The sequence below is a fragment of the Rhea pennata genome, chromosome 3 (genome assembly GCF_028389875.1).
Source record: "Rhea pennata isolate bPtePen1 chromosome 3, bPtePen1.pri, whole genome shotgun sequence".
Classification (NCBI taxonomy): Eukaryota; Metazoa; Chordata; class Aves; order Rheiformes; family Rheidae; genus Rhea; species Rhea pennata.
The window spans coordinates 6362640-6386843 of record NC_084665.1 but is presented as its reverse complement, the minus strand read 5'-3'; the positions used below and the strand labels follow the sequence as shown (position 1 = coordinate 6386843).

At 41.0% G+C, this 24204-nt stretch overlaps 1 protein-coding gene across 5 annotated transcripts in view; it reads left to right on the top strand.

Annotated features, from left to right (window-relative positions):
* ATL2 (atlastin GTPase 2) overlaps positions 1–22987 on the top strand; it is a 40227-nt gene extending 17240 nt beyond the window's left edge. Inside the window, exons 2-14 of one of the 5 annotated variants that reach the window (XM_062571478.1) lie at positions 401–663; positions 5300–5434; positions 6705–6809; positions 7929–7979; positions 10397–10453; positions 11422–11514; positions 11776–11914; positions 12745–12872; positions 15233–15289; positions 16515–16586; positions 19210–19641; positions 21079–21093; positions 21192–21689. In XM_062571478.1, coding sequence (XP_062427462.1) covers positions 401–663; positions 5300–5434; positions 6705–6809; positions 7929–7979; positions 10397–10453; positions 11422–11514; positions 11776–11914; positions 12745–12872; positions 15233–15289; positions 16515–16586; positions 19210–19641; positions 21079–21093; positions 21192–21299 — 1655 coding nt within the window. In that variant the 3' untranslated portion in view covers positions 21300–21689. The other 4 variants (XM_062571477.1, XM_062571473.1, XM_062571474.1 and 1 more) reach the window with 4 other exon arrangements.
* The last annotated feature ends 1217 nt before the right edge of the window (positions 22988–24204 follow it).

Sequence of the window (24204 nt, the reverse complement as noted above, 5' to 3'; positions counted from 1 at the left end):
GTCTTTTGTCCTCTTTGAAGCTTATTTCAAACTAATTAATCTTTCCTGTATGAGAAGAGAGCAAAGGCCCTTGGTTTTCAATAGAAGTTACACTTGAGAAGCCTTGAAAAGAGAACTGGTGAAAAACAGTTCTTTTGTGACAGATTTCTTAAAACTTGCAGACTGCTGGAATTCTGAAATGTACATGATGCCCAAAGCTCATGCAAGTGGACAGGGAGTTTATCTGCTGTTTACCTCATTGTCTGCAAATGTGTCATGAAAAGTTCGCTTTTCAAAGTTGGCCTATGGCACCTGCATCATTCCTGCTGCTGGGAATGAGAGCTCAGCTTGAGACTTTACTTCAGAAATGTAGTGTCCTGAGCATTGACTTACTAATGTATTGTAACTTGTCAATTTGCAGGTAAGCATTATGAGGAGGAAGAGGAGGAGGATGCCTTGCCAGACTCGGACGACGAGGTGGAGTTGGATAATCCTCGCCCCATACAGATTGTTCTTGCTCATGAAGATGACCATAACTTTGAACTAGATGAAGAAGCATTGGAAAAAATCTTGCTTCAGGAACACATCAAAGATCTTAACATAGTAGTTGTGTCTGTAGCAGGAGCTTTTCGCAAAGGAAAATCTTTTCTACTGGACTTCATGCTTAGATATATGTATAACAGGGTGAGTAACTCAGACTTCCCCCTGCAGGAAAGAAATAACTTAGTTCCGTGTTTTAGTCATTTACCTTTTTATTTGTTGACTTGAACTCAAACATAGCAGCTCAAACTTTTCTTATTAGGGGAGATAGGAGGCCAGGTACTGTGTGTTACTACCCTCTGAAGTGTATTTAAGTGACAGTTTTCAATATCAGTTTCCTGCAGTTATCAAGGTAACTTGTTGGTGTCCCAGTGGAAGTGGGTATGAGAGAAACTTTAATGAGGCCCCTCCAGTTAAGCTCCTGGGGAAGGCTTATATAGGTAGCAGCCTGGAAAAATCTTGTTTCGACTAGGTCGTCTTAAATCGTATTCTAACACTTACCCCCTCTTCCAGAAAGTTTTATCAAATACTTATTAGAGGACTAAATTGGCTTACTGAGGTATGGTAGAAGGGAGAAAGTCTTCTGTTGATTTGACTGAACTGTATCTCTGAACATCGTCCAAGAACTTCTTAAATCCTTAAGTCAATGATAAATGAACACCTGATCTGAAATTAACTCTTTCTCTTAGTTTGTAGCTTGTGGTTGATGTTTATTCTTGCATCTACTATATGCTGAACTCTTGGCTGATATGTGGAAGGTGGGGTAGGGGCTCCTGTGAACATAAAGCTGTCTGTCACAAGTGGTGGTGTGCTGTGTGCTTTTTTTTTTTTTTAATTTGCACCACAGATGTTGACAGCTTGCTGTTTGCTTGCTTCTTGAAGCTTGGAAGGAGCAGAGCTCATTCCTTCTAGCTTATTGTTGTCCAGACTTGGAATACACAGTTGGCAGAAGCTTGCCATGACTATATCTATTTTGCCTTCATGTTAACTGGCTTGAGAAGTTGAAATGAACCTAGCTGTTGCAGAAAATACAGGAATATCCCAAAGAAGCTGCTGGTAGTTGGCAGATGATTTCCTTTCTTTTATTCCCAGTGATGCCTGCTATTGAATTCCTCTCTCTGGTTTGCCAAGTGTTCTATAAGAAAAAGCCTGAGGATGTAGTAGGAGGAATACAGAGTAGCAAGCTGCTGCTTCCAACTTTCTAACTCTTCTGTTTAACTCTTCTAGCCCGGGGAGAAATAAACATTTCATTAATATGGCTATTCAGTGGATGGCCTTTTTGTTTATATACAAAGCTTCTGTAGTGTTTGGGGGGGGGGGGAATCTTTCTGATACAGATAAAGGCAGTCCTACCTCCTTCAAAAATAGCAGGGGCGAACTTTGAGCAGATGCTCTAACTTTCAGATTGTGAATTAGGGCAAAAGTTTGTACAGCAAAGTAGATTGGAACAGTATTTCAGTCTTGTGTAATGTCTGTTTACTGCATAATGCAATTACTACTTTTAGCTTTCTGTAGATGTCCTTCAAAATATTGTTTCTTTCATTTACGAAACTGAAGATAAAGACTAGCTCAGCCATCTAGTGCAACAGCTGTCTTGCTAAAAGAGGTGTTTTCTCTGACTATGCTTTTGTGTTCTGTAGCTGTAACACTCAGGGCCTTACCTGAACTGGTTCAACTCACTGATAGAACAGAGGACTGCATTTTGCTGGATTGTTTTTCTGCCAGCTTAGTGATGTAAACTGGCTTAGGAAAGTTTGACAAGCATCAGAGTGCTAAAAGCTGGGCCATGGGAGTGTAGGGGATGGGAGAAGATGAGTGAGATGCCTCCTTTCTGGAGCAGCTGTTACATCAAGTCCTATGATCTCTTCTACCTTCATGCTAGTATCACTACAGGATGGGATCTGCTCAAGCCCTATCTCTCTATTTCCAGTCAGGCTTAATCACAAGTCTATGTTTACTGTGAACTGAGTGTTGGAGCATACACAGAATACCAGTGCATCAATATTCAATCAGTACATTGATAAAGCAATTTTAGAATGTCCTCTGTTTTGCATAATAAAGCACATGAGGGAAAAACATCAAGTTAAGATGCTTCAGGATTCCATTTTCTTAGACCAAGAGCTAGAGATCATGTGAGTTGCCATTCTAAAAATCCCAGTTGTGCTGAATCAAGTCAAATGTAAGGATTTTGCCATGGCTGAGGATAATTAACTTTAGTGAGGCAGGTATCTCATTACAAATATTGCTTAGTTTTATGGTTGCTGGTTTGAAATGAGACAGATCTATCTACTGTAAGATAGTGGCAGTGGCGTGCTCAACAAAATGCTGCAAGAATCCTGTGATTGTTGTTGCGGTTTAACCCGTAAGAGTTGGATGCAGTAATGCTGTAAACTTAGATTTGTAAGCTTTTTTCTTTTTTCAGGAGCTTAGCCTTCTTAGCTTGCATTAATCTGCAAGGTACGCTACATGTTAAATGGCACTAAGCAAATAAAGCTGCATTGGTCCTCTCCTTAGTATGGAATGTATTTAGATCAGTTATCCATTAGGTGAGTAGTGCAAAACTGTAGTGCAATTTCAGCTTGGTGCAGCTGTAGGAACAAAGCCTTCTTCCTTTCCTCGTATTTCTTGAACCTCTTTCAAGCCAACTTGATGCAAAGTGTGAAAACACTAAGTTCCTTGGTAAGGAAAAAAGTAACAATCTAAGAGCTCTTCAAACTGAGGGAAAGGTTAGAGTCAGAGATGGACATAAGTGCATCATCCACAAGGTGAAGCAGCTTTAGCTGATCTTGTGCCTATTTAGACACCAAAGTCTTCTGTAACATGAATCGTATATAAAATCAAATGCAATTATATCCAGGGCTCACTGAGGTAACTGTCAAAAGATTTGGGTAGTTTTAGTATGAATTCCTACAAATGAGAATGATATTTCTGGAGCAAAAGGGGAAAGTATTGTTATTTCTCTTGTACAAATGGGTGAATAGACTGTTATTGTTGAATAGCATACAGCTTCCTTTGAAGATGTGACAGGATACAGACCACTGGCATACACTGGTGAAATCTGAGTCAGAATGGCAGAAATATATCCTAGAGCATACTGAAGCTAAAAGCAGGCCTGGAGCTTCAGATTTCTAGGGTGGTTCGTGGATGTGTAAACAACTTCTGGAATAAAAAGCTTCAGGGGAATGTTGCTTAGACAGCACTGACCATGGTTTCAAAGGGTGGAAAGGCTGTGTTCAGTCTCAGGTGTGTGTGTATGACTAACAAAAGGCCTACTTGTAAAGAGCAGTGGTTCTCTTGACTTGGATTCTGGTGTTCATTTTCTGCACTCTGCATCTAGTCATCTTGTTGACCTTTACCGTGTCCAGTCTGAGCAGCAAACTGAATGGTATGTGCTTAGCATTTGAGAGAGACTGCTGGTGCAGAACTACTTGATCACCTTTCCCTTCTGGTACAGATTTGCTCTGCAGTAAGTAATGCAGTTGGCCATGAGAAATGTATGCAGTTACTTTTCCCTTCCCTCATTTGAAATAAGCAATTTCACTTACTCATAGTAAGTATTTCTCTTCTGTGCAGCCCTTGGGTGCCTCAGACTACTCTGAGAAGTGAACTGAGATCTGTCTTGAGCTCTCTTCTGAAAGCTGCCAATGCAGAGTTAGCAAAGTAGTGACAGTAGCCTTCTGAATGGAGAGGTCTCCCTTCTGACCTCTTCAAAGAAGATGCTTTCCTGGCTGGCAGTCTTGTCTTCTCTGGGCAGTCAGAGGGAAATAGATAAAACATCTGCTTCTGCTCTACCAGTGTGGTATGTTCTAACTTAGAAATAAAGGTTTTTCCCAAAGCTCCTCATCAGTTAAACTGCTGTATCTGCTCAGCACTCTCTTCCACAATTTCATTATGACAGAAATCTACCATAACTGAAAAATCCTCAGAAGGCCTGTTCCTGCTCTTTACCTTCCACAGTTCATAATGGCATTTCTGTGTTGAAGCTGGTGCTTGTAGAGTGGCTAGAATCTTGTTTGAGCTATTGCTCCTTGTGTTGTCCCTCCTGGAGGACCTTGTTTCAGTACCATGAGCTAGTACTGTTAACTGTAGACTGTACTTTGCTCTCTGACAGCTTTTCCTGAGATCAGCGACTTGCAGGTTAACTTCTAACAAAAATGGTTTTGTTGATGTGTATCAGACTCAACTAGACCTTTTCTCTTGAATCTTAATCGCTTAAAGTGTTTTGTAACTGACTTAAATAGGGGTTGTAGGTCTCTTACCTGTTTTATGAGTTCTGGAAATGGACTTTTGGAATCTTGTGCTGCCTCTCCCAGCACAAGGTTTTGAGATGCTTGGTTTCAGCAGTTGACCTATTTGTGAGAGAGAAGAGAGGGACTAAGTGAAGTTCAAGGTCATGTTGCTGGGCTTCTTTCCTTGCAGAGGTTTAGCTGCTTCTGTAGTTAAAATATGTGCTGTTTAAAACTACATCTTTGATAGGAAGGGTGCAAGTCTTGCAAAGTGGAACTGGTGGGCAAAACTGAGCTCAGTTATTTTGGCTCTGAATGTTTGAGACTTAAAGATGTACATGTGTGCTCTTCAGTTAGGCAACAGTTGGAATAAATTAAAACAATCTCTTCATGGGTAATACTTGAAGTAGAGCAGAGTAGGATTGTGTTCTTATATTTTGTGTAGTGTTGGTGGTATCTTCTCATGATAATGACAGAATAATGTGGAAATCTGTTAAACCATCACTTAAAATCTCTGCCTTGGTATTAATAAAGTTTTTCTTCTTGTTTTGCAGACTTCTCCTTGCTGGATAGGTGGAAATACGGAGCCATTGACTGGGTTTACATGGAGAGGTGGATGCGAACGGGAAACCACTGGCATTCAAATTTGGAGTGAAGTGTTTGTAATTGACAAACCAAATGGGACAAAGGTAAGTGCTTGGCTTAAGTAGGTGTATTTAGAAATTCTTTTTGCCTCTGAATTTAGCTTTAATGGCATGGGAATGGGGACAGTTCACATATCAGTTGCTTCCCTTTACATTCAGTAGCTGTGTAATGTATTTGGAAACTTGATATCAGTGCAAGTATGAGCTTTCCCGATGGCTTGTAAGATTTGGTCTCCAACAATATCCCTACTTAGTGTGTGTTATTTTGACAGAAAACTACTTTTTCTAGGCTGATGGGTGGGTTATCCTGTGGATGTTGTAAAACTATTCATAGAAATGATGGCTATAAATGCTGCTTTTAGACAGGGGCTTGGGTGAGGAGCTCTCCTACAAAAACTTTCTTAATGATGAGAGCAGGCTGTAGCTGTGTTCTAGAGAAATTCAGTGGATGGCTGTATGTATTGGAAACCTTGCTTCAGTGTATGGAAGGTGTTTCTTCCACATAGTCTAAAGGGTACCGCATAAACAGAAGAGACTTGATCATCCAGCCTGATGGGAAGTAAACAGCATTATCTCTATTTTAATGTGAACTGGTGTATTTTTTTTTCTTAGCTCTTAAGTCAGTTTAAGTTCAAAGTCTGGTTTTATGTTTTGTCTTTATGCTGAAACAAAATATTAATGGTGTGTCAGTAATTTTTTTTTACTCCAGAATATTGTCAGTATGCTTTCAGTTATTTTAACTTTTCCTGAACCTTAACTCCTTGATCAGTTAACCTTCATAATCTTTGTGTTGCTGAAGCGCAAAGGAAATGCCTGATAGCCAATTAAATGGAACATTGATCTTAAATAGACAGTGGCTTACAAAGATGTACAGAAGGTTTTTTGTCAAATCTCACAGCTAACCGAACAGCTCAGTAGCTACAAAACAGTTGTGAGGATCTAGCTGTGTTCCGTGGAAAAAAAATCACTTATTCTTGTTTATCAATCATCCCTAACCGAAAGAGAAAGGAATTGTAGTAGATTCCAGTGATGAGCAGTAGATTAATTTTTATTATGAAGATCACTTCATCCCTTTTCATTCTAGGAGACAGTATAGTGTACCTTTTAAAAATTGTTATTTGAAAACTCTTGTTAGTAACTTTCTCACACTTGGCTCTAATGAGCTGATCTGGACTATTGACTGAGGCTGAAGTCTGTAAGTAGGCATGGGGCAGAGATTTTTTTTTTCCTGCTTGAATTAGAATTTATCCCAATGACCTGGAGTTTGCAAGTGTAACAATTTGGCTAATTATTACTGCTCTCTAAAAATCTCTAGGTTGCTGTACTACTCATGGATACCCAAGGTGCCTTTGATAGCCAATCCACTATCAAAGACTGTGCAACGGTTTTTGCTCTGAGCACCATGACGAGTTCTGTCCAGGTGAGAATACCTGTGCTGGCACATGATGGCAGCTGTAAAAACCCTCTAGCCTGAATAAGCAAAGAATATTTTGCTAGCCATGCTTTGACAGTTCACCTGTGTATCTTCTTCCAACTACTATTTAAGGTTTCATACTTAATGTCTTGTTTTCAGTGTAGTATAGATAACCTGATTCCAAAGAGAAACTTATCTAAGGTCAAGTTGGATTAAACTGCTGACTAAACTGGGGAGTCACTAACAAATGTTAAAAGTACCAACCAGTTCTATATGACTGTATTACAGAAGCTTCTCAAGAGTTTAGGCGATGTAGCTAAGGGTGAAATTACACTGAACTGCTAAACCTACAACTGCTGCTGCTGTTAAACCTCTGACAATTGTCTTTCAGTATGCCCGAAACTTTTAGGTTTGTGTCTTAATGTTCAAAAGTGAGTGTGGTTTTTCTTTTTTCTTTTTTTCCTTGGAATGTCAAGTGAACTTGTTCGAAATATCTACAACATCCAAAGTGGCAGGAGTAGACAGAACACTGCTGCTGCCTTCTGTGGTTTTTGGTTCTTGTGGTTAGGATAAGCTGTGGATCAGTGATCCATCTTTAAGCATGTTGCTGTGTTGGTACTATTGAAGCAGTCATGAGCTCCCTGGAGAAAGCCAGGTTTCTAAATTTCTGTATCTCTGGGGTATGCTTGAAAGCAAACAAAGCTGGTGAACCAACTTTCTACTTGTTTCCATGTCTGAGGTGGTGCCACTGGAGCACAGCATCCTGAAACACAGATTTGAGGATGAGAAATGGACATGTCCTTCTCTAGCCTCTCACCTATGTGATGATTTGAAGCATTGAATAATCTTTTCAGGTTCCTCTATAGTTTGCTCCCTCAGAAAGAAACTGTCCTAAGTAGGGTTAGGAAACTTAGTCGTCAGCAGTTTTGTCTCTAGCACAGGGTATATGGAGTGACAATTTTTTTTTGAGATGCTGTCTATGACACCATTCTAGATGCTGACTTTTGAATTACTAGACCTTTCTGGAGGTGGTAAGAGGTCTCAAGATCTCTAAAAGTCTACATGAATGTAAGATAAATGCAGTACCTCAAGTTGTGTTGTAATTCCTCTAGCTGTCTCTTGCAGGTATACAACTTATCCCAGAATATTCAGGAAGATGATCTTCAACACCTGCAGGTGAGAGTATGCAGAGTTTGCATTAAGCTGCTTCTGAACTGACAGTCTTGAAATTACTGCTAGCCTAGCTGTGGTTTGTGAGATTGCCTGCTTCTCTATACAAAATACTGAAGTTAACTTGATATCAAAACTCCTAGAGCTGGTAAAAGTTACTCAAATCAATGCTATGGATGCACTGATGCTTCTGCTATAGCAGTATCGGGGTAGAAGTGGTACAGACTTACAGTTTGGTTAAATCCATTTCTTTCTACAGCCTCATCTTTATATGGGAGCAGGCTCTAAACTCCTGAAAGGATGGAAAAGGGGAAACAGTTCATGAAAGCACCTTAATGAGAAGCTTCCAGTGCAGCTGCTTTCATAAAACAGGAAAAGAAATGATATTTCATGAACAGTTTCTGTGGAAAGATGGAAGCTTGGGTCAGGGCAGAAAGAATATCTTCTACTCAGAAGTATCTAGTTTTTTCTACAGAGAAACTTCTATAGCATCTTGTGTTTCAGCTTAGGAACTAAGCCAGGAAAGAATTGTCTTCTCTGGGGCTTTCATCTGCAAATGAAACATTGTGGTTAGAGGCCACTGCATTCTGGCTTCATGTGAATGGTACAAGAGTCTTATCTCCTTAATTTCAGAAGTGTAGCTTTAAAGGGTAGCTTGTGTTAACAAATACCAGGCTGTGTGATTGTCCAGGCCTGACCTTGTCACAGCTTAAAACTGTTCTGTGTGTCTTCTGATTGAAAGGTCTTGTTCAGTGCTTCAAAAGACTGGCTGCCAATACTGGGAGTAGTAATGCACTAACTAAACATAGTCCTGTGATGCTGCTCTCAGTTAAGAGTTGTATCACTGGGCCAAAGAACCCCAAACAAAACAAGGGAAGCCTAAGCTGATCTGAAAATCTAGGCTTTCCTGGTCACTCTGGCTATTTTGATAGCCTCAATCCAATCTGAATAGGGCAATCCCTTTTACTTATCTTGGAGGGTGGAGTTTGGGGGAAGGAAGGGAAGAGAAAGGCAACAAATATAAGCAGTGAGGAGGGGAGACGCCTGCATTAAAGGTTGGAGACAAATCTCGGGTTGAGAGAAGGAAATGTGATTCTAAAATATTCTTAATCCTGGCCCTGTTTTGTCAAATAACAGAAGTGAACAGGATAGGGAATGAGACTCTTGACTGCTTCAGAGCTTCTTTATGCTCAGGGTGACAAGGGTTTTTGGAAGTTCTGTTGTAGTAAATCAGCACAGTGATCAGCACAGGGGAAACTTGGTCTTTTAGCTGTGGATTTGAGGTGCTGCACAAGTTTAATGCAGAGGAACCATTGCCATGTTCTAAAGGGTGCTAGTGTGCTTCTTTCATCCTATGCGATGAGATCTGTAAGGGGGCTATTAAGAAGTGACACCTGACAGTATCAACATCTGCCAAAACAGCCAGCTCAATCAAATCTTTAGTAGTGTTCAACAGTTTGGCATGTTCTTATGGGCTTGCTGACCAAAACTGAGGCTAGTGAAGAATGCTGTTGCTGGCATTAAGATGTGAAAGACAGGAGAAGGCAACTAACCCATTTCTTTACCCTGGAAAGAAAGGTTGCTATTTGTCATTAGTGAGCCATCTTATTGGTGACTGCTCTTAGACTGTAGAATCATCTCAACTAGTACTTTGCATTTGCTTTTGGCAGAGTCATTACAACCAAGTTGTTTCATACTGACATGCTCCAGGCCTGTTTAACAGTGTATAGCATCATGCAGTGCACCTGTCTGTGTTAAGGTGTGTACTTTGCAGCACAAGTTAATGCAAAAAGCAGTGACCTTTTAGGTTGTTTCTTTTCATTAGCATGTAGCTAGTGTTCAAAGATCTATATTGTTTGTAAAGACAACCAAGTGGAGCGTCATTCATTCCGTCTTTACCCCTGAGATCTTTCCTGTTAAAATGAAAATGCATTTTGCTCTTTGATATTTGATCAGATGCTGCCTTTTTCTACAGTCTTCTAGGGAGGGTGCGGTGACTTTGAAGCTTGGGTTGGAACAATTATGGTTTAAGGTCTTTGGCTGGAGATCTTGTATGCTACTGAATTTCTGTTTAAATGTCTGATACCTTAGCTCTAGTCAAGTTCCTCGATTTCCGTGAATAAATCTTTTGTGGGAAGGGGCAAATGTTTTGTCAGCTTGAGATGGACAGGCTTACCTACTCCTTAGTGTAGGAAACAAGTGTTGGAAGTTGACTGGCTGAGAGAGACAGCCAGCTTTCCCCTGCGAATAGCCTCCAGACCACCCACTTGGAGCTGAGGATTGGTGTACTTATTCCTGACCTTCTCAATCCATAATAGGATTTAAAATTGAATGCTTTTATCTTCTAGTGACAAAATGGAACAACTTGCCACACATAAACCAGACATTTTTGTATTGTATTCTTACACTGTTCTTTCTATCAGTTGTTTACAGAATATGGAAGACTAGCTATGGAAGAAATTTATCAAAAGCCGTTTCAGGTAACTATATATGTTAAATGGATCTTAAATGTGTAGGAAATGAGCTCAAGATAATTTGTGAAATTATTTGGGCTGAAGCTAGTCTGCTCTTAAGGAAGAAAAATTTTTTTTTTTATGTCTTTTGGCAAGAACAGTGGGGAAAAATCTGAAGATCACATTTGAGGCAAACACAGCTTTGTGCCTGAGATAGGACAGAAAAAGAATGAAAGCATCAATTGATATGCTGATGTCCCAGAGAAATGTTTCACACTTCTCTCCTACTCATTTGTTATTCTTTGTGGTGTGGCTGGTCTTTGCTTGTAATGCATCGTTCTGAATATAGCTTATACAGACACTAAGTAATATGACTGAGGAAGACCACAGTGCATTACAGAAGCATCACTGACTTTGCTGTTTAAAGCCTGAAAACTACTAGCATCTCCTGACTGTTTGCTAGACCAGAGAAGGGTGTGAGCCTTTTCCATTAAGTGGACACAAATACTGAGATCCCTTCCAGTCTGAATTATTCTTTGATTGTTATCCTATAAAGGTACTACGAGATTGCTGCTTGTGCTGAATTTCCAGGCTCTTGTCTGGAATATTCAGCCTGCAAGCTTAAGAGGACTTCATGATCTCCTGATTGGCCCAGGCAAGGTGCTGTCTTCAAGCACCTTACCTGATACAAGTGTAATACCAAGATTTGTTTGATCCCCTCAGCTGATGGGAGGGAGGATCCCTCTCGTATAGCAGAAGGCAAACTCATGCAACAGGGAAGCTAGCTCTTGTCTGAAGAAGTGCCTCAAGAAGTTGTACCTTTTTTTTATAAAAAAAAAAAAAAAAAAAAAAGCACTTGCATAACAGAAGTACAAGAATACTTCATTTAGACCAGGCAAGCTTAGAATTTTTATTTGCAGTAGTGACTTGTGTGGTAGAGTTCTTGATCTCAGGAAAAATGCAGACCGTTCACTGCTGCTGTTCTTTCTCTACAGACATTAATGTTCTTAATTAGAGACTGGAGTTACCCTTATGAACATGCATATGGTTTGGAAGGAGGAAAAAAATTCCTGGAGAAAAGACTGCAGGTAACTTATGATTTCCAGTAGTCCTAGTGTGGCCTTCAAACTTAGGTGACTTCTTAGGGTCAAGATGATGCACTACGGGCTAACTTTTTGAGCTAGTACAAATGCTGGAATGTTCTCTGTGTGTGTAGAGTTCCAAAACTTAGAACTCTAAGTCTTTAGGTTTAGAAGTGAAAGGTTAAACCCACTTCTTTGCTCTTATTAAATATCAGTATAAAAGTCATTGTTTGCAAAACTGCTACCGTTTCTTACTGTCTCTTTCAGGTAAAGCAAAACCAGCATGAAGAGCTACAGAATGTAAGGAAGCATATTCACTCCTGTTTCAGTAACCTTGGCTGTTTCCTGTTGCCACACCCTGGTCTCAAAGTTGCAACAAATCCAAACTTTGATGGGAGGTTGAATGGTAGGAAGCTTTCCACTGTGTGTGTGTATTAGTACAGATAACTGAATTTATTGTTTTCTTATAGCATGGAAGTTGAACAGTAAAGTGGTTGGCTACTGAAATGCTTGATGGGGAAAAAATGTAAGGCTAAAAGGTGAAAACATGGAATCTAGAAATGCATATTGCATGTTCACCTCTTTAATGATTAAAAGGTAGAACAATTAAGCACATGCAGAAATGGATCTTTCCAGCTGTTTGTAATCTAATAACTTAAGATGATACACTCAATCATCAAATAAGGAGTCCAAAGATTCATAACACTGAAGACTTTCTTTTTTTAGTAGAAAGGTTTTTCTGTGAGAATTAGCTACACCAAAATTTGAAGGTAGAGTGACGTAAATGTTAAACATACCCAACTGCAGGCTTTTACTGCTATAAAATAAAAGGTAGTCAGGATTTCTCTATTTACTGCATGTCCCCCATGACAGGGAATGCATCAGTGGCAAAAGTTTAAAAAAAAAAAAAAAAAAAAGTCAGATAGCCACCATGTCTGCGCTGAGGGTAGAGACCTGTGAGATTTACTCTGTAAGCTTTTGGTGTAATTGGTGAATGGTGAAATGCCCTTGAAATTACAAAGACTAGGTAACTCTGTTCTTGGTCTTGAGTTAAGATTTTGGAAATAAGTAGAACTTACTAAAACTAATATATGTTTAAGCCTTTAAATATGTTAGAAATGCAGTTATGAGTTTGCTATTGATTTTGAAGGGTCATATATGATCAGTGTTCATTCAGGAAGTGTAAGGTTGAAGAGAACTAACCACTTTTTTCTGAAACTGATTCAATTCTACTAGATATTGATGAGGATTTTAAGAAAGAGCTACGAAATCTGGTGCCATTACTGCTTGCCCCTGAAAACTTGGTAGAAAAAGAGATTAGCGGATCCAAGGTGACCTGTAGAGATCTTGTAGAATACTTCAAGGTAAGCAAACTCATACTAATTATTTTTGTTAATGGCTTAAAAGAAAGTATTCTAATTATAGGCCGTGTTGTTCCCAGAGAAGATAAGGTATCTAGGCTGACATTCACTGATAAGCTCACTTTATTATTTTCATTTCATTGCTTTGACTTTCCAAAACTGGCACACAGCTTCCTACCGGTATAACTTAAGAAGCTGCTATTGACAAAATTGTGTGGGTTTTTTGGTAAGTAGGCTAATAATACTTCAAGTTTTATTAGGTGGAACGTTTTTATCAAAATTAATTTTATTTGTTTGGAGGTGTTATTTCCTGAAAGTTGTTTCTCATCTAGATTGAACAGATAGCATAAGAGCTAGCTTTCTAGGTATGCAGTAAAAATTTCAGATCACTTCTCTCTCTATTTTTAACATACAAGAAAGATACTTTCTGAACACTTGCATTTTATGTCACCATTTTGTGCTATGAAATATTTGGGTATGATACTTGCAGCTGTTAGACTCCTGTTTTGGTATTGTGGTGACACTAGCAGAAATGTGATAACATAATCCCTAGATCACCAGGAATTGGTCAGTGTGTGTAACTTTTTTTGAATTGAAATGACTTAAGCGGTTCGCTCCATAGGAGAAAGTGGCACTCATTGCTGAAGACATTAGTTCTGCATTGTTTTTTTTTTTTTTTTGAGCATGCACATCAAAGGCAGGGCAGAGTTGTGCTGATGTCAAGGAAGTAGTTGCATAAGACAGAAATCTGAGACCAGAACTCTAACATTAGTAAAATAACAGCTTTATAAATGAAACGCATGAATTGGGAGGCAGAAGTCAAGGCTGCTCTGACCAGCACAAAATCAGCTCTCTGAAGCTTGTGTGCTCAGCCTCCCCTTCTCCAGTAAGACCTGGTTCTGTATGGTGTAGGGAGTGGATATTTGCTAGCAGTAAGGACTGCACCCAGAGAAATGTGTAACACCCCACCTATTGAAAAGCTGCCTGATTCATGTTGCAGCATCCAGTTTGTGAGCAGTGATGCAGGGTGCTATGGAAACACTGTAGTCACGTAACTAAAGAGGACTGCTCCCTTGTGACTGCATCTTAAGCTGAGATTGTGAAGACTGAGTTGGAAATTGAAGGGCCTTTACAGAAGGGTGCCAAGGGAACAGAGTGCTGTATAAATCTATACATCTATGTAGGTTGTCCTACAACCTAGAGCAGTAGGTATGTAAGGATCCCGATGACCTTGTTTGCTCCTGCTTTATAGAAGAAATCTCCAAGGCTGAGGGTTGTAGGCAAACAAGAAAGAAGCCAGTAGCTGCAGAGAAGAAAGTGCCCAGCCTTTGAAAGGCTGCTACTTGCCCTAATGGGCCAACTTGCACAGCTTGCCCAAAGGCCTGAGGTACCAGCTGCTGCTGCCTACTTTGCCTCCTTGCCTAATCTGTCCCTAAGAGCTGTGCTCTGGGGCATGAGCCATTCTGAGGGCTGGAGAAGAAGACATGAGGGATGTGTCCTCTTCCAGCCTTCCCATACCCTGGTGAAAGAGCACCTGAGGATAGGTGGGACAGGGAACAGACACAGACTGCCTGCTTGGCAGTGTTGGCAGCTCAATTCTGTCTCCTTTAGTGCTTTGATCTACTTTAACTCTATTCCCTCCTGTGCTCTAAAGGAGCAAGGCGTGGAGAAGTGTAAATACTTCTTTCTAGCAGCAGCAGGCGTTTGGACAGACCTCTTAACGGAAGGACAGTGTAAGATGGTTGTCCTTGTCCCCTTTTGTGGGAGGAAGATTGCCTACCTAGCAGAAATCTTGAGATACGTTTGTAGATAGCCTTCTTACTGTCTGCCACTCCTTGGAAAAAGTGGCTATGTCTCATCAGGGTGCTGCTCTACCAGGCCTTAACCTCAGATGCACAGACCTTATGTCTTCAGAGACAGAAGCTTCTGTCCTGGAGTGAAAGGAAGAGTCTCTAAAAGTAAAAACATGTACCAGCCGTACTTGATGGTTCCTTGGTGCTTGCATGTTAAGATCTGTCAGCAGCTGCTTAAAAAGTAGTAATTTGATAGAGATGGACAATTTAACCAAGCATATCAATTAACATGCTTTTTTTGGTATTAGGAATAAAGCATTGCTTCTGCTTGCTAAAATTGAGGATTAGTGGGGATGCCTTCGTGTCAAGTTTCAGGAAAGTAAAGAGATTAAAGCAGTAGGGGTGAATGTGTGAATGCCAGCTTTCTGTATATGCAGAAACTTGCCCAATTAAATGGTTAGGATTTTGCAAAAAGTAATTTGAGCTGTATCTTTGTATCATTCCTCCTCTTTCCCTCCCCTCAATCTCAAATGCTTAGGATAAACATTTGTTTTAATTTTTCCCCCTTAGGCTTATATTAAAATCTATCAAGGAGAGGAGCTACCTCATCCGAAATCTATGCTCCAGGTATTGTATTTTCTTTCAAATAACCTGACTGAAGATGTGCACTTCATACCTTCTTTGCAATTGAAGGTCAAGACTGCTGGGAGTCTGAAGTTCCTGGAACACACAGCTGTAGTTTTTTGAAGGCACTGTTTACTTTCAAAACCATATGAATTGTGTAGCCTGGGTATGTGTTTATATCTTGCCCCAGTCCTCTCTACCAAATGGAACAGGGTTGTAGTTGGTTGGTAGCTTTTTTTTTTTTTTCCAGCTACTTCAGTTTTTAAACACAAGTTTCTGATGACTTGCTATTTTTGTCAGTATCTTTCAGACCCTACTTAGTGAACTTTTAGTTGGAGATAAAATGGAGAAAGCTTATAGTAAAGCAGCTAACGCCACTGTTTCACAGTGCTGGGCTAGTTGTGGTGCATGTGGGTTTGTTATACTGGATAACTGCAAGGAGGTTTCTTTTCTGGGTTGATCCAAAGAGGATGTAATCAGCTTTAAAGTGATCTGAACACAAACTGATTGTGTGAAGCTCTGTGTCAGATGCTTCAAATGTTTGCAATGACAAGCTATTGCCAAAATGCAGGCTTTGGAACAGATTTGAGTGACTGTTTGGAGGAGCTGGGTTTTTTGCGGTCAGTTAATGAAGAACTGATTCTGCTCTGGCTATCTTCTGGGCCTTCAAGGAACCAGTTCTTTAGGGATTGAGCAAATTTGTCCTGGTGAAACAAAGGCTGTCATTGCTTCCTTTTAGCATGCTGTAAATGTGGCTGTGAGATACAGAAAATGATATCTTGCAGTATTAGCTAGAATAAGTCCCCCACATGGACCAGGTTAAAGGTAATCCTGAGTTCATACAAGTTCTGGCACCAAAACTGCATGTATATGCTACAGAAGTAATACCAGCCTGCTTTCTGCTTTCCTCACAAGTAATGGTCTATCAGGATTAATGCTTAATAGTTGAGAGCCTTGGTTATTCACAGTAGAGCATTCAAGAGAGATTACTCATGATGAAAAGACTATATAAGCATATGGGAGTTTCAATCTACAGCTGTACTGGAAAGCTGGAGAAAATTTCAATCTAGTTCATAATCTGTTTTAGTGTGTATCACTGACATCTGTTTGTTCACATGGGGGTGGCTATCTGAAGCTTTGGTGGTTATATGGGGGCATTGGGCAGTGTAAATACATATGTGACTAGCCAGTAATGCTGTAACCATAGATGATGCTCAATGTTTTCTAGGCAACAGCTGAAGCAAACAATCTTGCTGCTGTGGCAGGAGCAAAAGACTTGTATAGTAAAGGCATGGAGCAGGTATGATCGCAACTTTTAACTGCCTACATGCAAATATAGGCATTCAGTTTTAATGTTGTGCTAAATGTTGGTTGTGTGCAAGTTAATGGAGAAAAGTAGCTTAGTGTCAGGATTTCTAATGCAGCAAAATCAGGATTCCTTGAGATGGAAAATTGTGGGGAGGTATGGGATGAGAGTGTCTAAGATAACTACTTAGTTAGGTCCCTGTGCTGCTCCTGACTGACGTCTTAAAAATCCTATAATGTGAAATGGGCAAATAAATGGAGAGATATTTGCTGGGTCTGGGCTTGAGCATGCATGGCCACAGAAGGATAGAGTTCTAGTGTAGTCTCGCACCTCTGAATAGTAGCTATTTGCTAACTGTAAAACGTGTGGTTTGAAGTCCTTTAAAAGTTTTTAAAAATTGTTGTGTCTTAATAGGCTGTATATGTAACTTCCTACTTGCTGCCTCTTGGAGGCAGTGAGTTATACCACTATGCTGATTGTGCACATGGATTTGGTGCTTCAACATAGTGACATGCAAGGATTTATCATTGGGGATTCTAAGGTGCCTGTCCTGCAAAGTTTAACAGGAGTCTTCTCTGGAACTCTAGCACAGGAAAAGACTAATAGTTATGATAACATGCTATAAGCATGGTTCCCTATTACTAGACTGATTCTGACCTTAATATCTGAATTAGTTTTCCATTTTGAATTCATCTAAGGCCTAATGCTAGTGGCAGACCAGCTAGCTTCTGTTAGCAGCCTGTTTTGAGAATGCTATGCTAGTGTAGAGGGACATCACTTGTTTTCATTTTGGAAAATCTCTTGAGATAGTAAATTGCTCGTTTATAACAAATGACAAGTCTGCTCTCCTACATTGAATCTTTACTGGCTGTTCAGATACTGTAGTTGTAAGATTTCTTACTTGGAGCAAAGAATAAACAAGAACAGATGTTCTCTTAAACAGACTTTGTTTCCATAGTAATGTTCTCCAGTACTGTGTATTTTTATATTGCTGTAGAGATAAGCACAAATGTCTTGAATCAGTTTTATCTAGACTTTCAAGATGTTCTTTAATGTGACAAAGCTGAAATTTCTGATGCTAGAAACGGAAGTAAGTCTGAACTCCTTGGATCTGAGACTATTATTGCTTAGTTCAGATAGTTCTTACTCTGGCTTCTGAGTTCCTCTTATGAGCCAGAGCCCTGTTTTGCTGAGTGTGCACAAACAAAATATTGTCCCTGCCATAGTGACCTTAAATGTAAAGGACAACAGGTGCACGCACACAGAGTATGAGGGAACAGTGGCACTACTTTTCTGCATGGCAAGCAGGGGTCTTGATACATCAGCAGCTCGTAGTGTTTAATACTCAGCATAGTGAAGAGATACTTCTGGAGGATGAGAGACTAATAGCTGTTTTTCAGGGAGTTCTGCCAGATGTGGAGGACTACAGGGAGGAAAAAAAGCACTGGACTGCAGTGAGGGGGGAAAAAGCAGAAGGGTCCTTGTTAAACTCAGAGGGGCAGCAGGCAGTCAGCATCTTGACCATTGCTGAGATTTTCTGCGAAGAAACCAGCCAGTGAAGCCATGCATCTTGAGAGCAGAAAAGGGAAGCTGTAAGTTGGGAAAGGGATCCTTTCTGGGTCCTGCCAAAATGATAGCAGCAGGAGAAAGTTGATTGTTGCTGTGCTCAAGACATGAGATGATGAGACACTGTTACAGGTGTCTGCTTTGTGGTGGGAGAGGGAAGGCTGTACCTTGACATCATATAGAAGGCATCTTCAGTCTTCAGACACAGTTGGCTGTAAGAGCCTAGAGGAGTTGGATCTGATCTGCCCAGTTCCCACTAGAGTGGTGGGCTAGGTAATCTCTAATTGTAGTCCTTAAAAGGTCAGAAGTCACTGTTGCGGAGTAGAAGTTGTTGGCATCTGACCATTTTTCATCTATGTGCTGGTTCAGGGAGAGGCATATGGTGAGTGTCTTGGGTGTGGATATGAGTCTGTGGTCTCTTCTCTTCAGTAGAAGCATAGTCACAAGTTGATCTGAATCAAGCCTAGAAACAGTCTAGCAAAGAGCAGACTAAAATTGTCAGCAGCTAGTTCTTAATTCATGCTGTCTAGTAAGTTCCTTAGAGCCTGCTGTTGGAAACTGAGCACCAGCAAACAGGAGCTTGTTGAGTGCCAGTGGGCAAAATCTCATACTTGCCCATGTTCAGTAATGACCCTCTTGCTGAGGTGAGTGACCTAGAATGAAAAGCTGTGGGAGGGGATGTAGCCTTTGGAGTGATGCTTAACCTTCTTTGACCCAAACACTCCCCCTCCCAGGGTTCCTTGTTCCACTGCTGTTTACATAAATACCGATGTTACGGCTGATGTACTATGCTTTTGGGTTTGCACAAAGGGAAGGGTTGAAAAAGCTAGTTCTGTCACATACCGTAGCTTTGGATGTGGCCACACAGATCAGGCTTCTGCAGTGCAGAGTGAGAATCCCTCTAGCTGCTTCACTTGAGACAGGACTCTATTGCCTACAGAGCCAAGAAAGCAGGAGTTAGTCTGAGAGGGGGCAGTGAGGAACAAGTTTGCTTTCTGGGTAGCAGAAGATACTCAGGGTGTGCTGACCCCACCTGTGGTTGCTCCTACAGGTTTGTGGAGGAGATAAGCCTTACATTGCCCCATCGGACCTTGAGCGGAAGCACCAGGATTTCAGAGAGTCAGCTGTCCGGCAGTTCCGCTCAGTGAAGAAGATGGGAGGGGAAGAGTTCTGTCGTCGCTACCAGGACCAGCTTGAGGTGGAAATCGATGAGATCTATGCAAACTTTGTGAAGCACAACGATGGCAAAAACATCTTTTATGCTGCTCGTACCCCTGCCACTCTATTTGCAGTCATGTTTGCCATGTATATAACCTCAGGACTGACTGGGTTCCTTGGTATGAACTCCATAGCTACCCTGTGTAATCTCATAATGGGGATGGCTCTAATATCCCTTTGTACTTGGGCATACGTTAAGTACTCTGGGGAATTCAGAGAAGTTGGAACAGCCATTGATCAAATTGCTGAAGCTATATGGGAACAGGTTGGTATCTCTTTCATGCAGAATCTTCCTTTCTTGAGTAAACATGTTAATTAGTTTTAGTGCTGCAAGTGAAAAGTTGGTCTAGATCTAATGGAGGATGACAGTTTTGCTCAAAGTAAAACTGGCTCAGAGGTATGAGATGCCTGCACAGAGAATATTAAACCAGCTTAGGGTATTAAAGAACACTACTTTCTGAGCACTTGGCAAAGGTTTTAAGAGTGGAGATATTCTTTAAAAGTCTTTCAGAGCAAAGAATTCTGCTTTTAAAGGTAAGTAAAAAGTGACATGCTTGTGTTTAAATGTGATGGGTAAAATATTACAGGTGGTGCAAGAAATGTGCAAGGTGACATTGCTCCATCACCTCACCTGATGGTGTGGCACTGAAGGGCTAATTAGACTTTGAAAGAAAGCTGGCCAGTGAATGACCAGACTCTCTGCTAGAGGAGGATGTACAGCAGGTTTCTTCCTTCAGGAAGCCTCTTGTTATCTGTGACACTTCAAGTAGCACAGTTGGTGCAACTGCTGTTGCAAGAAATACTTGCTAGACAGACTAATTTCCAAAAGAACAAAAGATCTTAGTGTAAGAGTAGCAAAGCTGGAGGAGAGTCCTCTGTGCTGAGATCAGATTTTGCTATCCAAATCCAATTGATGCAGCTGTCCAAGTACAGCTGTTATGGAGAATTTCTGGCCAACTCCTGTGTAGTGTTTGGAGCATCCCTTGTAACAATGTCCAGTGCCAGCAGGAGTGAAACACTTGAGTATTGTAACTAGAATTAAAAGGGCTCTCTGAGCTGGGATGATAGGAAGAGGAGTCCTACAAGGCACAAGCAAGTAATTGCGTGGAGCCTTTTGTATGGAGGCATTCTTCTACATCTGAACAGTGACTTTGTTCAGGACTTGCATACGCAGTGGTACATCATACCTGTTTGCGAACAACCCATTAAATGTGTAGGGTGGCTGCAGAGGAGTAGTTGGACCTCTAGTAAGAGGAGGGAAATAAGCATCAGGTACTGAATTACTAGAAATAAAAATTGAGGCTCTCCTGTGCTATCATAGCTTCTTGATTTGGTGCTTGGAGTGCTGAAGAGCACTGCAAGGGAAGTGGAAAGCCTCAACTGGATGTGTAGTGCTTGGCTGCAGGTACAGCTGCTGAAGGATGCCTGGAGCATATAAGACTTGATTGCTGACTAATGCTGAGAAGAGGGAGAACTTTGCTCCTGCTAGCATGAGCCTGCCTTTTTGTGCGCTGGAGTAAAGCTCCTTGATTAGAGTCTAAAAGCCTCCTGATGTTGGTACAGTGGTACATCACTAATAACGTGCAAAGCATCTATAGATCCTGGTCTGAGTTGGCTCTAATGCTGATAGATTTCATTACATTGGGTGTTCTTGCTGTTGATTTTCTGATTTTTTTACCTTTTTCTTCCCTCCTTGCTTCAGAGGAATCCCAGGAAGGTGAGAAGTTACTGGCAGTCAATTTTTTTTGAACTCGTTTGACTTTTTCTGCTGCCTTTTAAGAGCCGCTTTTCCTAACAGCTCAATTCGTGTTTTAGGTGTTTTCCAAACTCTTTGAAGTTCTTAGACGCCGAACGATTCGCCGTGCTCTTACATCAGTGCCGCGGCAGCGACTCTCATCCAACAATAACAAGAAGAAAAACTAGCCAGTATTTTTAACTTTCTTTCTGTATCTGAAGTGTTCACACTTATACATATAGGACAATAAGCTGGACCGTCTGGGCCGGTCTGCATAAATGCTGTAACCATACCAGACTGATGCTGCATATAGGGTATGGAATTGCACATCCATCTTCTAGGAACTGTAAAATGGTTTGAATTTGAAATACAACTCTATAGGAGGGGAATCGTTTTGTGTCATAACATGTGACTGATTTACAACATTACTGTAGCAGCAAAACTCATTTCTCTTCATCATGGCAGTTTGTGTCAGACTTCATTCTAAGGTTTTTCATTATTTCAGGGCTCATCTTTTTGTATGTTCTTTGTATTTTATTTTCTGTGGTTACCTCATTGTTTTTTGTTTGCACATTTCTCATTCCACAGGTGTTGAAGCCCATGAGTGATAATCTGATGGAGGATCATATGAGGCAGTCTGTAAAAAACTCTATCAAAGCAGGCCTGACCGAGCAGGTATCTCAGCATGCCAGACTAAAGACAGACTGACAGTTCATCTCCTCTTCAACTCTGCCCTCTCATCTTAGACATGCTTGCTGTACCATGAGAACTCAATAATAAAAAAAATAAATAAACCAAAGTTTACAATCAACTGTAGAAGTAGTTTAGTGTGACTGGCTTTGCAGATCACTGCCATCACCTGGGAAGAGTAAGTTTGTCAGTGCTCTGCTTCTGAGACAAACTGGTGCTGTGGAGACTGTGGGGTGGGGAGGGAAGGGTGCGTACTTTAAATACAGTCCTGGTGAGCAGTGCACAGATGCATTTGGGGTGTGGGAGGACGGCTCTTCCTCCTGGCTCTGACTTGATGCAGCCTCTGGCTTACAAATGGGAATCTGTCCTCTGCAGGAGGTATTTCAGGGAAGTAGTGGTCAGACCTATAGCTGGTGCCCTCTATCCGAATGTACCTAGCTCTGCAATATCCCCTTGCCTCATCTAACTCGGGAGCATTTGTGCGTAAGTGTACCAAGCCTGTGAAGCCATTAGAGCCACTACATTACAATATGTATCTTGCTTTACTGCCTTTTATACCAGTGTTACACAAATGCATGTATTGGTTCCTCACACCGCCGATGGCAGAACTAACTGTTGTAAGGGAGGCCGTGGGTCAGAGCATATGTTGTCTTGCCTTGAACGCGCAGATCTGGTCCCAAGGGAGATGCATATCGGAACTGAGCTGTCTTTTTCTGCAGTTTAGCCTTCGTGTATATAATATTGCCATTAATTCTATTGGGGAAGAAATTCCATCCAAAAATGTTGCCTACAGCTACCAAGCAATGAGTTAGGATTGTCTGTACAGTGTGTTTAGTTTTTATTTTTTAAGAAATCACAGATAGGGCATGTATATGAACTATAAATATATAAATACAATTTTGTATCAAAGTTTTGTAGTTTATGGCAAAACCTGGTTCTGTGGTAGCTAAGTGCAGTCCCTGTAAAGGAATGTTTGTGGCTCATGTAAATGTGTGAATGCATCAACGATTTGAACTTTTTGATATATTTGTGATATTTACCTGCCTTGAGCACTGCAATCTCTCACCCCCTTGGGAAAATCAGTGGGAATGTTTGTTGTGAAACTCTTGTCCTCTGTTGCATTTTAAAGTTATTTCCTGTAATTTATTTTCAGTACATGATTAAAATCAGTTGTGTATATATGAAATTCGTGCTTATTTTTAAGATGCTCACATATGTATTCTACTACATAAGCTATGTCAAATGCTGAAATTATATGAACAAATTGTCTATTGTACTTCATAGCTTTCTCTTGAAGCTGATGCTCACCTCATGCTTGTCTCTGAAGGACAATGTCTGTCTAACTCAACTCCCCTCCCTGCTCAGGGGAGTTTCTTCCTATTCTGAAGGACACTGCCTGACCTGGGGAGTTGCTTGTCAGCTCCTGCCCACCAACTGTATCATTCTGAAACCTTGCTACAGGCACTAACCTGTTTTCACTCTTGACTAAATCAGTATCAACTAAAGTATTTTCAGATGTGTGGAGTGTAAGGGCAGCTGAATAGTTAACTGTTGTAGTTTCAGCTGGAAATAACTGTGTGCAATAGCTGGGTTTTGCGTTCTTAAGTAGTAACAGCTTCTATAAGCTCTTGAGCTTCATCAGCCTCCCCCCTCTTGAAAGAGGGAAGTCATCTGTCTAGGACTAAAGCAATTGCACTGTGATTTTGCACCCTAAGGAACTGCTAGGGATTGGTGGTTAAGTTACCTGCCCTCTGGCAAAGAGGGCTCAGCTCCAGGTGAATGATGGTGAAGATGAGGTAGGAATGTTGCATTTTATGATATCTTCTCTCAAAACTGTACAGATTAAATACTGTTATTTAAACAATCCAATGGTTTTGGTGCTCAGTCTCTTTTCCTTACTAGTTGAAGGACCAAGGAGTTGCAGGGGCAGCTTGGGGTGCCACGCTTGCCTTATGCCTTCCTGGAGAACACAGGAAGCAGCCTGACAAGGAGAGCAGAGCTGTCCAGAATGTGACACTCATGGGTCTGGGAAAAGCCTTCAGCTTCCACTGCTCTCTTGTAGTAGAGGACTGAAACTGGCTGGGGGGAAGAGGAGGGGGGGGCTCCTGATCACACTGTCCCAACAGACTGCAAAACTGCTGCTTTGTGGTTTGGAGAGCAGGAGGGGTAACTGCCCTCTCCTGTCTGTTTTAAACTTTAGGTTTGCAATTAGTGTTGTGTTATGTGATTAAAAAGTTTGTGTCTGTGCATGTGAAGATGTGCCCCAGCCTTTCGGAGTGAAACCCTGTGCCAGGGGTCAGTGGAAAGGCTCCAGAGCACCTTTTGGGGTGGGAGGTGCAGTTACTACCTGCAGGGCTAGGGGACGTGCTGTGGGCTGGGAAGAACACTCTGGGATTGCGCAGA